This window comes from Oncorhynchus kisutch, linkage group LG2 (genome assembly GCF_002021735.2).
Source record: "Oncorhynchus kisutch isolate 150728-3 linkage group LG2, Okis_V2, whole genome shotgun sequence".
Lineage (NCBI taxonomy): Eukaryota > Metazoa > Chordata > Actinopteri > Salmoniformes > Salmonidae > Oncorhynchus > Oncorhynchus kisutch.
In genome coordinates, this window is record NC_034175.2 from 3,176,648 (window position 1) to 3,193,837 (window position 17,190).

At 43.1% G+C, this 17,190-nt stretch overlaps 1 protein-coding gene across 1 annotated transcript in view; it reads right to left on the reverse strand.

Moving 5' to 3' along the window:
- Positions 1-3,216: 3,216 nt before the first annotated feature.
- LOC116376522 (neuronal acetylcholine receptor subunit alpha-7) overlaps positions 3,217-17,190 on the reverse strand; it is a 39,987-nt gene continuing 26,013 nt past the window's right edge. Inside the window, exon 10 of the mRNA XM_031837476.1 lies at positions 3,217-4,883. Coding sequence (XP_031693336.1) covers positions 4,029-4,883 — 855 coding nt within the window. The 3' untranslated portion in view covers positions 3,217-4,028. The remainder of the gene's footprint in view (positions 4,884-17,190) is intronic.

Genomic DNA, 17,190 nt, shown 5'->3' on the forward strand with positions numbered 1-17,190 from the left:
GAGACTCACAGCTCTTAGAGACATACCCAGAGAGACTCACAGCTCTTAGAGGCTTACCCAGAGAGACTCACAGCTCTTAGAGACTTACCCAGAGAGACTCACAGCTCTTAGAGACTTACCCAGAGAGACTCACAGCTCTTAGAGACCTACCCAGAGAGACTCACAGCTCTTAGAGACATACCCAGAGAGACTCACAGCTCTTAGAGACATACCCAGAGAGACTCACAGCTCTTAGAGACGTACCCAGAGAGACTCACAGCTGTAATCAAACCCAGAGAGACTCACAGCTCTTAGAGACTTACACAGAGAGACTCACAGCTCTTAGAGACTTACACAGAGAGACTCACAGCTCTTAGAGACTTACACAGAGAGACTCACAGCTGTAATCAAACATGTTTTCACTTTGTTATTATGTGTGTAAATGGGTGAGAAAGTATATTTTGAATTCAGGGTGTAACACAACAAAATGTGGAAGAAGTCAAGGTGATTGAATTCTTTCTGAAGGCACTGTATGTGTTTAACCTTTTTGTCTCTCTCCACTCAATAAGGCCCTGTCTCGCTCATAATGCTACATTGAAGCTGTTTAGTACTGCTGTCAGATATAGAATCGCCAATCACCCTCTCCCCCGCCCCCTCCTCCATTAATTCTTATGGCTGCAGGGGCAGTATTGAGTAGCTTGGATGAAAGGTGCACAGAGGTGCCCATATTCAACGGCCTGATCCTCAGTCATAGTCGCAAATATTTGCATATTATTATTAGTATTGTATAGAAAACACTCTGAAGTTTCTAAAACTGTTTGAATGATGTCTGTGAGTATAAAAGAACTCACAGAAATTCCACTTCCTGTTTTTTTTCTGGTGGTGGCAGATTTTCAACCAAGCTCGTGTTGAAATTACAGCGAGATATGGATGAGTTTTCACTTCCTACACCTTCCACTAGATGTCAACAGTCAATATAACTTTGTCTGATGACTCTAATGTGAAGGGGGGGGTCGAATAACACAGGAAATAGTCACCACTGCCACGAGTTGACCATGCATTCACTATGCGCGTTCACAGGGGATGGACCTGCGTTCCACCGCTCATCTGAAGTCATTCTAATTCTCCGGTTGGAACGTTATTCAAGGTGTATGTAACCAACATTCTAAAGATTGATTCAGTACATCGTTTGACATGTTTATACTGACTGTTACGGAACTTTTGGACATTTCGTCACGTTATACTGGACGCGCTTTCTGACTTTGGAATTGTTTACCAAACGCGCTAACCAAAGTAGGTAATTGGACATAAATAACAGATTTTCTAACATTTTCTAACAAATCAAGCATTTATTGTGGACCTGGGATTCCTGGGACTGCATTCTGATGAAGTTCATCAAAGGTAAGGAAACATATATCATGTATTTTCTGGTTTCTGTTGACTCCAACATGGCGGCTAATTTGGCTTCTGTTCTGAGCGCCGTCTCAGATTATTGCATGTGTTGCTTTTTCCGTAAACTTTAAAAAGAATCTGACATAGCAGTTGCATTAAGGAGAGGTATATCTATAATTCCATGTGTATAACTTGTATTATCATCTACATTTGTGATGAGTATTTCTGTTGAAACGATGTGGCTATGCAAAATCACTTGATGTTTTTGGAACTAATGAATCTAATAAGCCAATGTAAACTGAGATTTTTTTATATAAATATGAACTTTATCAAACAAAACATGCATGTATTGTGTAACATGAAGTTCTATGAGTGTCATCTGATGAAGATAATTTAAGGTAAGTAATTAATTTTATCTTTATTTCTGCTTTTTGTGAATGCTATATTTCGCTGGAAAATGGCTGTGCTCATTGTGGTTTGGTGGAGACTTAACATAATCGTTTGTAGTGCTTTCGCTGAAAAGCCTATTTGAAATCAGACACTTTGGTGGGATTAACAACAAGATTACCTTTTAAAATGATATAAAACACATGTATGTTTTAGGAATTGTAATTATGAGATTTCTGTGGTTTGAATTTGGCGCCCTCTATTTTCACTGGTAGTTGTCATATCGATCCCGGTATTGGGATTGCAGCCATAACAAGTTCTAATGACCAATCAGTTAAATCTCTGTTTCTCTACCACTTGCGATGTCAGCACCCACCTCTACCCCCCCCCCCCTCTCCCCTCTAAATCTCTCTGCATCTCTCTCTTGTCCTCTCCCTATCTCACAATGCATCACTCAATCTCTCTGCCTATCTATATCCCATATCGCTCTCTGCCTCTGCCTCTCTCTCTCTACCTATCTCTATCCCATATCGCTCTCTGCCTCTGTCTCTCTCCATCTCTGCATCTCTCCCTCTCCTTCCCTTCCTCCACCTCTCCCTCTGCATCTCTCCCTCTCTTTCCCTTCCTCCACCTCTCCCTCTCCTTCCCTTCCTCCACCTCTCCCTCTGAATCTCTCCCTCTCCTTCCCTTCCTCCACCTCTCCCTCTGCATCTCTCCCTCTCCTTCCCTTCCTCCACCTCTCCCTCTCCTCTCCTTCCCTTCCTCCACCTCTCCCTCTGCATCTCTCCCTCTCCTTCCCTTCCTCCACCTCTCCCTCTGCGTCCCTGTTAACTACTCTCTGTCTCTGCATCTCTCCCTCTGCGTCCCTGTTAACTACTCTCTGTCTCTGCACCTCTCCCTCTGCGTCCCTGTTAACTACTCTCTGTCTCTGCACCTCTCCCTCTGCGTCCCTGTTAACTACTCTCTGTCTCTGCATCTCTCCCTCTGCGTCCCTGTTAACTACTCTCTGTCTCTGCACCTCTCCCTCTGCGTCCCTGTTAACTACTCTCTGTCTCTGCACCTCTCCCTCTGCGTCCCTGTTAACTACTCTCTGTCTCTGCATCTCTCCCTCTGCGTCCCTGTTAACTACTCTCTGTCTCTGCATCTCTCCCTCTGCGTCCCTGTTAACTACTCTCTGTCTCTGCACCTCTCCCTCTGCGTCCCTGTTAACTACTCTCTGTCTCTGCACCTCTCCCTCTGCGTCCCTGTTAACTACTCTCTGTCTCTCCACCTCTCCCTCTGCGTCCCTGTTAACTACTCTCTGTCTCTGCACCGCTCCCTCTCCTTCCCTTCCATCTTTCCCTCTGCGTCCCTGTTAACTACTCTCTGTCTCTGTTAACTACTCTCTGTCTCTGCTAACTACTCTCTGTCTCTGCGTCTTCAATCAGAGGGACACCGTCCAGAAAAGACATAAAAAAGTAGAAAATAAGATTATTTATTTTGAGATGCAAAACGTAGACTGACACCTATATTGTAGTTCCTCCAGACAGTCTGTCAACAACCAGTTATGTTTTATTTAATAGTGTGTGTTCGTGTGTGTGTGGTTCTTTTGTTTGAAGCAGTGCTGAGCTGAGCTGAAGCCACAGAACCTGGTGCCAGCCCAATATGACTTATGTCCCCTCTCTGTCCAGTTCCCATCATCACACATATCACATTCATTAACACATGGCCAAAGGACAAAAACATCATCATCAGTGAAGGATTTGACACATAACTCCCTACATTAGCCAAACTGGGCATGAAGACCCGGAAAACAGAAGAAATGCACAGTAATTGCACAGAATTTAAATTCAATATCATAATACAAATTCAAAATTATGGAATTCAAATACAATTTATGTTCCCACTGAAATTGCTCCATAGTCTCCCACTCCCTTTCTGGGGGGGGGGGGGGGGGGGGCATGCTCCCCCGGGATGTTTGTTAAATATTTTTTTAGGACTGTTAGATGGTCACTTCTGGTGACTTTTTAAGAGGACATTCTACAAAATGTCTCCTTTAAAATAATTATACCCTGTAGCCCAACTGATGCAGCATAGCAGCTTTAAATAAGCTTAAGCATGGGTTTGCCAATCTCCATTTACCCCAAAAAGACTCTGAATGCATCAAATGCAATAAATATGCGTTATAACTTGTCAATCTGATCTTAAAAGCGCATCTTGGCAGAAATATGGATATATGTTGTTGTTGTTTTTTTGAGTGGTTGCAACGATTTAGAAGCAGCAGCTCCTTCTCAGAAGAAGTCCTTGGAGGCGGCCTCTGCAAAGTTGGGTGCGGCCATGAGGATTGCAATGGTACAAATGATGTTGAACACACTGAACCCCACCAGACACAAACGGTCGATGACCACTGCTGCAAACTGCCACTTCTCTGCCACGCTCACCCTGCGGTCCTGCTCACGGAGACCCTCGGCCAGGAACCGCACCTCCACCAGCAGGGCCTGGAGCTGGGCCTCTGCTTCCCCAGCCTGGAACACCCTGGCCTGGGCATGGCAAGTACTTGTCCCAGCCCCATCCTCCACACAGCTGGAACCTGAGGATGAGGGGTCAGGGTCTGGAGATGTGGGGGGTTGTGGCAGGGGGCTCCCCAACATTGTGGAGGAGGGTGGGTGGTGGTGGAGGATGCGGGTGTTAGAACCCCTTCTTTCTTCTCCTCCTCCTCCTCTCCAGGTGACAGCAGGGTCAGGTTCAGGAGGACTCTGGAAGCCCATGTATGGCAGGTGTCCATTCGGCTGAGCGTGGGGGATGGAGGGGAGATTGGGGTGTAGGTTAAGAAGGGGCTGGGGATATCGATTTGGGTTAAGGTGGATATTAGGCTGGGGGTTTGGATTATAGTTGGGATAGGACTGGAGGGTAGGGTTGGAAGGTGGGTGTGGTAGGGGCTGGCTGAGCTGGCTTAGACTGGCCTGCAGAGAGGTGAGGCTCTGGGGGAAGGTTAAGGGGGCTGGGGTGGTGGTGGTGGGGGAGGCAGAGGAGCAGGTCTTGGTCTGGGGGTTGGAGGGGCTGTGGTGGGGTGTGAGCTCACCCCACTCTTCTGGACACTTCATCCTCAGAAACCATGGAACCCACTGGAGTAGAACCAACTCAACCTGAGAGACACACACACAGTAAGTAAGTAAGTAAGTGGACCCAGGGACCTTCTGTGCCAGAACCAACTGAGAGAGGGAGAGGACACACACAGTAAGTAAGTAAGTAAGTAAGTGGACCCAGTGACCTTCTGTGGCAGAACCAACTGAGAGAGGGAGAGGACACACACACACACACACAGAATACAATGCATTCAGAAAGTATTCAGACCCCTTTCCTTTTTACACATTTTGTTATATTACAGCCTTATTCTAAAATTGATTAAATAAACATTTTTCCTCATCAATCAAAACAAAATACCCCATAATGACAAAGCGAAAACAGGTATTTAGACATTTTTGAAAATGTATGAAATATAAAAACAGAAATACCTTATTTCCAGAAGTATTCAGACCCTTTGTTATGAGACTCAAAATTGAGCTCAGGTGCATCCTGTTTCCATTCATCATTCTTGAGATGTTTCTACAACTTGTTTGGAATCCACCTGTGGTAAATTCAATTGATTTGACAAGATTTGGAAAGACACCAGTTTTATTTAGATTTATTTTAAATTTTTATTTCACCTTTATTTAACCAGGTAGGCTAGTTGAGAACACCTTTATTTAACCAGGTAGGCTAGTTGAGAACACCTTTATTTAACCAGGTAGGCTAGTTGAGAACACCTTTATTTAACCAGGTAGGCTAGTTGAGAACACCTTTATTTAACCAGGTAGGCTAGTTGAGAACACCTTTATTTAACCAGGTAGGCTAGTTGAGAACACCTTTATTTAACCAGGTAGGCTAGTTGAGAACACCTTTATTTAACCAGGTAGGCTAGTTGAGAACACCTTTATTTAACCAGGTAGGCTAGTTGAGAACACCTTTATTTAACCAGGTAGGCTAGTTGAGAACACCTTTATTTAACCAGGTAGGCTAGTTGAGAACACCTTTATTTAACCAGGTAGGCTAGTTGAGAACACCTTTATTTAACCAGGTAGGCTAGTTGAGAACACCTTTATTTAACCAGGTAGGCTAGTTGAGAACACCTTTATTTAACCAGGTAGGCTAGTTGAGAACACCTTTATTTAACCAGGTAGGCTAGTTGAGAACACCTTTATTTAACCAGGTAGGCTAGTTGAGAACACCTTTATTTAACCAGGTAGGCTAGTTGAGAACACCTTTATTTAACCAGGTAGGCTAGTTGAGAACACCTTTATTTAACCAGGTAGGCTAGTTGAGAACACCTTTATTTAACCAGGTAGGCTAGTTGAGAACACCTTTATTTAACCAGGTAGGCTAGTTGAGAACACCTTTATTTAACCAGGTAGGCTAGTTGAGAACACCTTTATTTAACCAGGTAGGCTAGTTGAGAACACCTTTATTTAACCAGGTAGGCTAGTTGAGAACACCTTTATTTAACCAGGTAGGCTAGTTGAGAACACCTTTATTTAACCAGGTAGGCCAGTTGAGAACACCTTTATTTAACCAGGTAGGCTAGTTGAGAAGACCTTTATTTAACCAGGCAGGCTAGTTGAGAACACCTTTATTTAACCAGGTAGGCTAGTTGAGAACACCTTTATTTAACCAGGTAGGCTAGTTGAGAACACCTTTATTTAACCAGGTAGGCTAGTTGAGAACACCTTTATTTAACCAGGTAGGCTAGTTGAGAACACCTTTATTTAACCAGGTAGGCTAGTTGAGAACACCTTTATTTAACCAGGTAGGCTAGTTGAGAACACCTTTATTTAACCAGGTAGGCTAGTTGAGAACACCTTTATTTAACCAGGTAGGCTAGTTGAGAACACCTTTATTTAACCAGGTAGGCTAGTTGAGAACACCTTTATTTAACCAGGTAGGCTAGTTGAGAACACCTTTATTTAACCAGGTAGGCTAGTTGAGAACACCTTTATTTAACCAGGTAGGCTAGTTGAGAACACCTTTATTTAACCAGGTAGGCTAGTTGAGAACACCTTTATTTAACCAGGTAGGCTAGTTGAGAACACCTTTATTTAACCAGGTAGGCTAGTTGAGAACACCTTATTTAACCAGGTAGGCTAGTTGAGAACACCTTTATTTAACCAGGTAGGCTAGTTGAGAACACCTTTATTTAACCAGGTAGGCTAGTTGAGAACACCTTTATTTAACCAGGTAGGCTAGTTGAGAACACCTTTAATTTAACCAGGTAGGCTAGTTGAGAACACCTTTATTTAACCAGGTAGGCTAGTTGAGAACACCTTTATTTAACCAGGTAGGCTAGTTGAGAACACCTTTATTTAACCAGGTAGGCTAGTTGAGAACACCTTTATTTAACCAGGCAGGCTAGTTGAGAACACCTTTATTTAACCAGGCAGGCTAGTTGAGAACACCTTTATTTAACCAGGTAGGCTAGTTGAGAACACCTTTATTTAACCAGGTAGGCTAGTTGAGAACACCTTTATTTAACCAGGCAGGCTAGTTGAGAACACCTTTATTTAACCAGGCAGGCCAGTTGAGAACACCTTTATTTAACCAGGTAGGCTAGTTGAGAACACCTTTATTTAACCAGGCAGGCTAGTTGAGAACACCTTTATTTAACCAGGTAGGCTAGTTGAGAACACCTTTATTTAACCAGGTAGGCTAGTTGAGAACACCTTTATTTAACCAGGTAGGCTAGTTGAGAACACCTTTATTTAACCAGGTAGGCTAGTTGAGAACACCTTTATTTAACCAGGTAGGCTAGTTGAGAACACCTTTATTTAACCAGGTAGGCTAGTTGAGAACACCTTTATTTAACCAGGTAGGCTAGTTGAGAACACCTTATTTAACCAGGTAGGCTAGTTGAGAACACCTTTATTTAACCAGGTAGGCTAGTTGAGAACACCTTTATTTAACCAGGTAGGCTAGTTGAGAACACCTTTATTTAACCAGGTAGGCTAGTTGAGAACACCTTTATTTAACCAGGTAGGCTAGTTGAGAACACCTTTATTTAACCAGGTAGGCTAGTTGAGAACACCTTTATTTAACCAGGTAGGCTAGTTTGAGAACACCTTTATTTAACCAGGTAGGCTAGTTGAGAACACCTTTATTTAACCAGGTAGGCTAGTTGAGAAGACCTTTATTTAACCAGGAGGCTAGTTGAGAACACCTTTATTTAACCAGGTAGGCTAGTTGAGAAACACCTTTATTTAACCAGGTAGGCTAGTTGAGAACACCTTTATTTAACCAGGTAGGCTAGTTGAGAACACCTTTATTTAACCAGGTAGGCTAGTTGAGACCTTTACAGGTAGGCTAGTTGAGAAACACCTTTATTTAACCAGGTAGGCTAGTTGAGAACACCTTATTTAACCAGGTAGGCTAGTTGAGAACACCTTTATTTAACCAGGTAGGCTAGTTGAGAACACCTTTATTTAACCAGGTAGGCTAGTTGAGAACACCTTTATTTAACCAGGTAGGCTAGTTGAGAACACCTTTATTTAACCAGGTAGGCTAGTTGAGAACACCTTTATTTAACCAGGTAGGCTAGTTGAGAACACCTTTATTTAACCAGGTAGGCTAGTTGAGAACACCTTTATTTAACCAGGTAAGCTAGTTGAGAACACCTTTATTTAACCAGGTAGGCTAGTTGAGAACACCTTTATTTAACCAGGTAGGCTAGTTGAGACACCTTTATTTAACCAGGTAGGCTAGTTGAGAACACCTTTATTTAACCAGGTAGGCTACTTGAGAACACCTTATTAACCAGGTAGGCTAGTTGAGAACACCTTTATTTAACCAGGTAGGCTAGTTGAGAACACCTTTATTTAACCAGGTAGGCTAGTTGAGAACACCTTTATTTAACCAGGTAGGCTAGTTGAGAACACCTTTATTTAACCAGGTAGGCTAGTTGAGAACACCTTTATTTAACCAGGTAGGCTAGTTGAGAACACCTTTATTTAACCAGGTAGGCTAGTTGAGAACACCTTATTTAACCAGGCAGGCTAGTTGAGAACACCTTTATTTAACCAGGCAGGCTAGTTGAGAACACCTTTATTTAACCAGGTAGGCTAGTTGAGAACACCTTTATTTAACCAGGTAGGCTAGTTGAGAACACCTTTATTTAACCAGGCAGGCTAGTTTGAGAACACCTTTATTTAACCAGGTAGGCCAGTTGAGAACACCTTTATTTAACCAGGTAGGCTAGTTGAGAACACCTTTATTTAACCAGGCAGGCTAGTTGAGAACACCTTATTTAACCAGGCAGGCTAGTTGAGAACACCTTTATTTAACCAGGTAGGCTAGTTGAGAACACCTTTATTTAACCAGGTAGGCTAGTTGAGAACACCTTTATTTAACCAGGTAGGCTAGTTGAGAACACCTTTATTTAACCAGGTAGGCTAGTTGAGAACACCTTTATTTAACCAGGTAGGCTAGTTGAGAACACCTTTATTTAACCAGGTAGGCTAGTTGAGAACACCTTTATTTAACCAGGTAGGCTAGTTGAGAACACCTTTATTTAACCAGGTAGGCTAGTTGAGAACCCTTTATTTAACCAGGCAGGCTAGTTGAGAACACCTTTATTTAACCAGGCAGGCTAGTTGAGAACACCTTTATTTAACCAGGCAGGCTAGTTGAGAACACCTTTATTTAACCAGGCAGGCTAGTTGAGAACACCTTTATTTAACCAGGCAAGGCTAGTTGAGACACCTTTATTTAACCAGGTAGGCTAGTTGAGAACACCTTTATTTAACCAGGTAGGCTAGTTGAGAACACCTTTATTTAACCAGGTAGGCTAGTTGAGAACACCTTTATTTAACCAGGTAGGCTAGTTGAGAACACCTTTATTTAACCAGGTAGGCTAGTTGAGAACACCTTTATTTAACCAGGTAGGCTAGTTGAGAACACCTTTATTTACCAGGTAGGCTAGTTGAGAAACACCTTTATTTAACCAGGTAGGCTAGTTGAGAACACCTTTATTTAACCAGGTAGGCTAGTTGAGAACACCTTTATTTAACCAGGTAGGCTAGTTGAGAACACCTTATTTAACCAGGTAAGGCAGTTGAGAACCACCTTTATTTAACCAGGTAGGCTAGTTGAGAACACCTTTATTTAACCAGGTTAGGCTATTGAGAACACCTTTATAACCAGGTAGGCTAGTTGAGAACACCTTTATTTAACCAGGTAGGCTAGTTGAGAACACCTTTATTTAACCAGGTAGGCTAGTTGAGAACACCTTTATTTAACCAGGTAGGCTAGTTGAGAACACCTTTATTTAACCAGGTAGGCTAGTTGAGAACACCTTTATTTAACCAGGTAGGCTAGTTGAGAACACCTTTATTTAACCCAGGTAGGCTAGTTGAGAACACCTTTATTTAACCAGGTAGGCTAGTTGAGAACACCTTATTTAACCAGGTAGGCTAGTTGAGAACACCTTTATTTAACCAGGTAGGCTAGTTGAGAACACCTTTATTTAACCAGGTAGGCTAGTTGAGAACACCTTTATTTACCAGGTAGGCTAGTTGAGAACACCTTTATTTAACCAGGTAGGCTAGTTGAGAACACCTTTATTTAACCAGGTAGGCTAGTTGAGAAACACCTTTATTTAACCAGGTAGGCTAGTTGAGAACACCTTTATTTAACCAGGTAGGCTAGTTGAGAACACCTTTATTTAACCAGGTAGGCTAGTTGAGAACACCTTTACAGGTAGGCTAGTTGAGAACACCTTTATTTAACCAGGTAGGCTAGTTGAGAACACCTTTATTTAACAGGTAAGGCTAGTTGAGAACACCTTATTTAACGCCAGGTAGGCTAGTTGAGAACCCCTTTATTTAACCAGGTAGGCTAGTTGAGAAAACCTTTATTTAACCAGGTAGGCTAGTTGAGAACACCTTTATTTAACCAGGTAGGCTAGTTGAGAACACCTTTATTAACCAGGTAGGCTAGTTGAGAACACTTTATTTAACCAGGTAGGCTAGTTGAGAACACCTTTATTTAACCAGGTAGGCTAGTTGAGAACACCTTTATTTAACCAGGTAGGCTAGTTGAGAACACCTTTATTTAACCCAGGTAGGCTAGTTGAGAACACCTTATTTAACCAGGTAGGCTAGTTGAGAACACCTTTATTTAACCAGGTAGGCTAGTTGAGAACACCTTTAATTTAACCAGGCTAGGCTAGTTGCGAAACACCTTTATTTAACCAGGTAGGCTAGTTGAGAACACCTTTATTTAACCAGGTAGGCTAGTTGAGAACACTTTATTTAACCAGTAGGCTAGTTGAGAACACCTTTATTAACCAGGTAGGCTAGTTGAGAACACCTTTATTTAACCAGGTAGGCTAGTTGAGAAACACCTTTATTTAACCAGGTAGGCTAGTTGAGAACACCTTTATTTAACCAGGTAGGCTAGTTGAGAACACCTTTATTTAACCAGGTAGGCTAGTTGAGAACACCTTTATTTAACCAGGTAGGCTAGTTGAGAACACCTTTATTTAACCAGGTAGGCTAGTTGAGAACACCTTTATTTAACCAGGTAGGCTAGTTGAGAACACCTTTATTTAACCAGGTAGGCTAGTTGAGAACACCTTTATTTAACCAGGTAGGCTAGTTGAGAACACCTTTATTTAACCAGGTAGGCTAGTTGAGAACACCTTTATTTAACCAGTAGGCTAGGCTTATTTAACAGGTAGTTGAGAACACCTTTATTTAACCAGGTAGGCTAGTTGAGAACACCTTTATTTAACCAGGTAGGCTAGTTGAGAACACCTTTATTTAACCAGGTAGGCTAGTTGAGAACACCTTTATTTAACCAGGTAGGCTAGTTGAGAACACCTTTATTTAACCAGGTAGGCTAGTTGAGAACACCTTTATTTAACCAGGCAGGCTAGTTGAGAACACCTTTATTTAACCAGGCAGGCTAGTTGAGAACACCTTTATTTAACCAGGTAGGCTAGTTGAGAACACCTTTATTTAACCAGGTAGGCTAGTTGAGAACACCTTTATTTAACCAGGTAGGCTAGTTGAGAACACCTTTATTTAACCAGGTAGGCTAGTTGAGAACACTTTATTTAACCAGGTAGGCTAGTTGAGAACACCTTTATTTAACCAGGTAGGCTAGTTGAGAACACCTTTATTTAACCAGGTAGGCTAGTTGAGAACACCTTTATTTAACCAGGTAGGCTAGTTGAGAACACCTTTATTTAACCAGGTAGGCTAGTTGAGAACACCTTTATTTAACCAGGTAGGCTAGTTGAGAACACCTTTATTTAACCAGGTAGGCTAGTTGAGAACACCTTTATTTAACCAGGTAGGCTAGTTGAGAACACCTTTATTTAACCAGGTAGGCTAGTTGAGAACACCTTTATTTAACCAGGTAGGCTAGTTGAGAACACCTTTATTTAACCAGGTAGGCTAGTTGAGAACACCTTTATTTAACCAGGTAGGCTAGTTGAGAACACCTTTATTTAACCAGGTAGGCTAGTTGAGAACACCTTTATTTAACCAGGCAGGCTAGTTGAGAACAAGTTCTCATTTACAACTGCGATATGGCCAAGATAAAGCATAGCAATTCGAGACATACAACAACACAGAGTTACACATGGAATAAACAAAACATACAGTCAATAATACAGTAGAACAAAAGAAAACAAAAAGTCTATATACAGTGAGTGCAAATGAGGTAAGTTAAGGAAATAAATAGGCCATGGTGGCGAAGTAATTACAATATAGCAATTAAACACTGGAATGGTAGATCGGCAGAAGATGAATGTGCAGGTAGAGATACTGGGGTGCAAAGGAGCAAAATAAATAAATACCAGTATGGGGATGAGGTGGGTAGATAGATGGGCTGTTTACAGATAGGTTAAGTACAGGTGCAGTGATCTGTGAGCTGCTCTGACAGCTGGTGCTTAAAGCTAGTGAGGGAGATGTGAGTCTCCAGCTTCAGAAATGTTTGCAATTCGTTCCAGTCATGGGCAGCAGAGAACTGGAAGGAAAGACGACCAAATTTGGAATTGGCTTTGGGGGTGACCAGTGAGATATACCTGCTGGAGCGTGTGCTACGAGTGGGTGCTGCTATGGTGACCAGTGAGCTGAGATAAGGCGGGGCTTTACCTAGCAGAGACTTGTAGATAACCTGTAGCCAGTGGGTTTGGCGACGAGTATGAAGCGAGGGCCAACCAACGAGAGCGTACAGGTCGCAATGGTGGGTAGTGTATTGGGCTTTGGTGACAAAACAGATGGCACTGTGATAGACTGCATCCAGTTTGTTGAGTAGAGTGTTGGAGGCTATTTTATAGATGACATTTATAGATGACACCGAAGTTGAGGATCGGTAGGATGGTCAGTTTTACGAGGGTATGTTTGGCAGCATGAGTGAAGGATGCTTTGTTGCGATTATAGGAATCCGATTCTAGATTTAATTTCGGATTGGAGATGCTTAATGTGAGTCTGGAAGGAGAGTTTACAGTCTAACCAGACACCCAGGTATTTGTAGTTGTCCACGTATTCTAAGTCAGAGCCGTCCAGAGTAGTGATGCTGGACGGGCGAGCAGGTGCGGGCAGCGATCGATTGAAAAGCATGGATTTAGTTGTACTTGCGTTTAAGAGCAGTTGGAGGCCACAGAAGGAGAGTTGTATGGCATTGAAGCTCGTCTGGAGGTTAGTTAACACAGTGTCCAAGGAGGGGCCAGAAGTATACAGAATGGTGTCGTCTGCGTAGAGGTGGATCACCAGCAGCAAGAGCAACGTCATTGATGTATACAGAAAAGAGAGTTGGCCCGAGAATTGAACCCTGTGGCACACCCATAGAGACTGTCAGAGGTCCGGACAACAGGCCCTCCGATTTGACACACTGAACTCTATCAGAGAAGTAGTCGGTAAACCAGGCGAGGCAATCATTTGAGAAACCAAGGTTGTCGAGTCTGCCAATAAGAATGTTGTGATTGACAGAGTCGAAAGCCTTGGCCAGGTCTATGAATACGGCTGCACAGTAATGTCTCTTATCGATGGCGGTTAGGATGTCGTTTAGAACCTTGAGCGTGGCTGAGGTGCACCCATGACCAGCTCTGAAACCAGATTGCATAGCGGAGAAGGTATGGTGAGATTCAAAATGGTCAGTAATCTGTTTGTTAACTTGGCTTTCGAAGACCTTAGAAAGACAGGGTAGGATAGATATAGGTCTGTAGCAGTTTGGGTCTAGAGTGTCACCCCCTTTGAAGAGGGGGATGACCGCGGCAGCTTTCCAATCTTTGGGAATCTCAGACGATACGAAAGAGAGGTTGAACAGGCTAGTAATAGGGGTTGCAACAATTTCGGCAGATAATTTTAGAAAGAGAGGGTCCAGATTGTCTATCCCGGCTGATTTGTAGGGGTCCAGATTTTGCAGCTCTTTCAGAACATCGGCTATCTGGATTTGGGTAAAGGAGAAATGGTGGGGTTTTGGCGGGTTGCTGTGGAGGGTGCCGGGTAGTTGACCGGGGTAGGGGTAGCGATGTGGAAAGCATGGCCAGCTGTAGAGAAATGCTTATTGAAATTCTCAATGATAGCGGATTTATCGGTGGTGACAATGTTTCCCAGCCTCAGAACAGTGGGCAACTGGGAGGAGGTGCTCTTATTCTCCATGGACTTTACAGTGTCCCAGAACTTTTTTGAGTTAGTACTACAGGATGCAAATTTCTGTTTGAAAAAGCTTGCCTTATCTTTTCTAACTGCCTGTGTATATTTGTTCCTAACTTCCCTGAAAAGTTGCATATCACGGGGGCTATTCAATGCTAATGCAGAATGCCACTGGATGTTTTTGTGCTGGTCAAGGGCAGACCGGTCTGGCGTGAACCAAGGACTATATCTATTCCTAGTTCAAAATGTTTTGAGAGGGGCATGCTTATTTAAGATGGTGAGGAAGGCACTTTTAAAGAATAGCCAGGCATCATCTACTGACGGGATGAGGTCAATGTCATTCCAGGATACGGCCAGGTCGATTAGAAAGGCCTGCTTGCAGAAGTGTTTCAGGGAGCGTTTTACAGTGATGAGTAGAGGTCGTTTGACCGCTGACCCATTACGGATGCAGGCAATGAGGCAGTGATCGCTGAGATCTTGATTGAAAACAGCAGAGGTGTATTAGGATGACATCTATGAGGATGCCCGTGTTTACTGATTTGGGGTTGTACCTGGTAGGTTAATTGATAATTTGTGTGAGATTGAGGGCATCAAGCTTAGTTTGTAGGATGGCCGGGGTGTTAAGCATGTCCCAGTTTAGGTCACCTAGTAGCACAAGTTCAGAAGATAGATGGGGGAAATCAGTTCACATAGAGTATCGAAGGCACAGCTGGGGGCAGAGGGAGGTCTATAGCAAGCGGCAACAGTGAGAGACTTGTTTCTGGAAAGGTGAATTTTTAGAAGTAGAAGCTCAAATTGTTTGGATACAGACTTAGCAAGTAATACAAAACTCTGCAGGCTATATTTTCAGTAGATTGCAACACCGCCCCCTTTGGCAGTTCTATCTTGGCGGAAAACATTATAGTTAGCAATGGAGATTTCAGGGTTTTTGGTGGTTTTCCTAAGCCAGGATTCAGACATGGCTAAAACATCTGGGTTGGCAGAGTGTGTAAAACAAACTTGGGGAGTAGGCTTCTAATGTTAACAACATGCATGAAACCAAGGCTTTTACGTGTACAGAAGTCAACAAATGAGAGCACCTGGGGGGTGGGAGTGGAGCTAGGCACTGCGGGTCCTGGATTAACCTCCACATCACCAGAGGAACAGAGGAGAAGTAGGATAAGGGTACGGCTAAAGACTATATGAACTGGCCGTCTAGCACGTTCAGAACAGAGTGTAAAAGGAGCAGGTTTCTGGGCACGATAGCATAGATTCAAGGCATAGTGTACAAACAAAGGTAAGGTAGGATGTGAGTACATTGGAGGTAAACCTAGGCATTGAGTAATGAAGAGAGAGATATAGTCTCTAGAGATGTTTAAACCAGGTGATGTCATTGCATATGTAGGAGGTGGAACAACATGGTTGGTTAGGGCATATTGAGCAGGGCTAGAGGCTCTACAGTGAAATAAGACAGTAATCACTAACCAGGACAGTAATTGACAAGGCATATTGATATTAGAGAGAGGCATGCATAGCCAAGTGAACTAATCAAATCAAATTTGTCACATACACATGGTTAGCAGATGTTAGTGCGAGTGTAGCAAAATGCTTGTGCTTCTAGTTCCGACAATGCAGTAATAACCAACAAGTAATCTAGCTAACAATTCCAAAACTACTACCTTATAGACACAAGTGTAAGGGGATAAAGAATATGTACATAAAGATATATGAATGAGTGATGGTACAGAGCGGCATAGGCAAGATACAGTAGATGGTATTGATTGCAGTATATACATATGAGAAGAGTATGTAAACAAAGTGGCATAGTTAAAGTGGCTAGTGATACATGTATTACATAAGGATGCAGTAGATGATATAGAGTACAGTATATACGTATACATATGAGATGAATAATGTAGGGTATGCAAACATTATATTAGGTAGCATTGTTTAAAGTGGCTAGTGATATATTTTACATCAATTCCCATCAATTTCCATTATTAAAGTGGCTGGAGTTGAGTCAGTGTGTTGGCAGCAGCCACTCAATGTTAGTGGTGGCTGTTTAACAGTCTGATGGCCTTGAGATAGAAGCTGTTTTTCAGTCTCTCGGTCCCAGCTTTGATGCACCTGTACTGACTTCGCCTTCTGGATGATAGCGGGGTGAACAGGCAGTGGCTCGGGTGCTTGCTGTCCTTGATGATCTTTATGGCCTTCCTGTGACATCGGGTGGTGTAGGTGTCCTGGAGGGCAGGTAGTTTGCCCCCGGTGATGCGTTGTGCAGACCTCACTACCCTCTGGAGTGCCTTACGGTTGTGGGCGGAGCAGTTGCCGTACCAGGCGGTGATACAGCCCGACAGGATGCTCTCGATTGTGCATCTGTAGAAGTTTGTGAGTGCTTTTGGTGACAAGCCGAATTTCTTCAGCCTCCTGAGGTTGAAGAGGCGCTGCTGCGCCTTCTTCACGATGCTGTCTGTGTGGGTGGACCAATTCAGTTTGTCTGTGATGTGTACGCCGAGGAACTTAAAACTTACTACCCTCTCCACTACTGTTCCATCGATGTGGATAGGGGGGTGTTCCCTCTGCTGTTTCCTGAAGTCCACAATCATCTCCTTAGTTTTGTTGATGTTGAGTGTGAGGTTATTTTCCTGACACCACACTCCGAGGCCCCTCACCTCCTCCCTGTAGGCCGTCTCGTCGTTTTTGGTAATCAAGCCTACCACTGTTGTGTCGTCCGCAAACTTGATGATTGAGTTGGAGGCGTGCGTGGCCACGCAGTCGTGGGTGA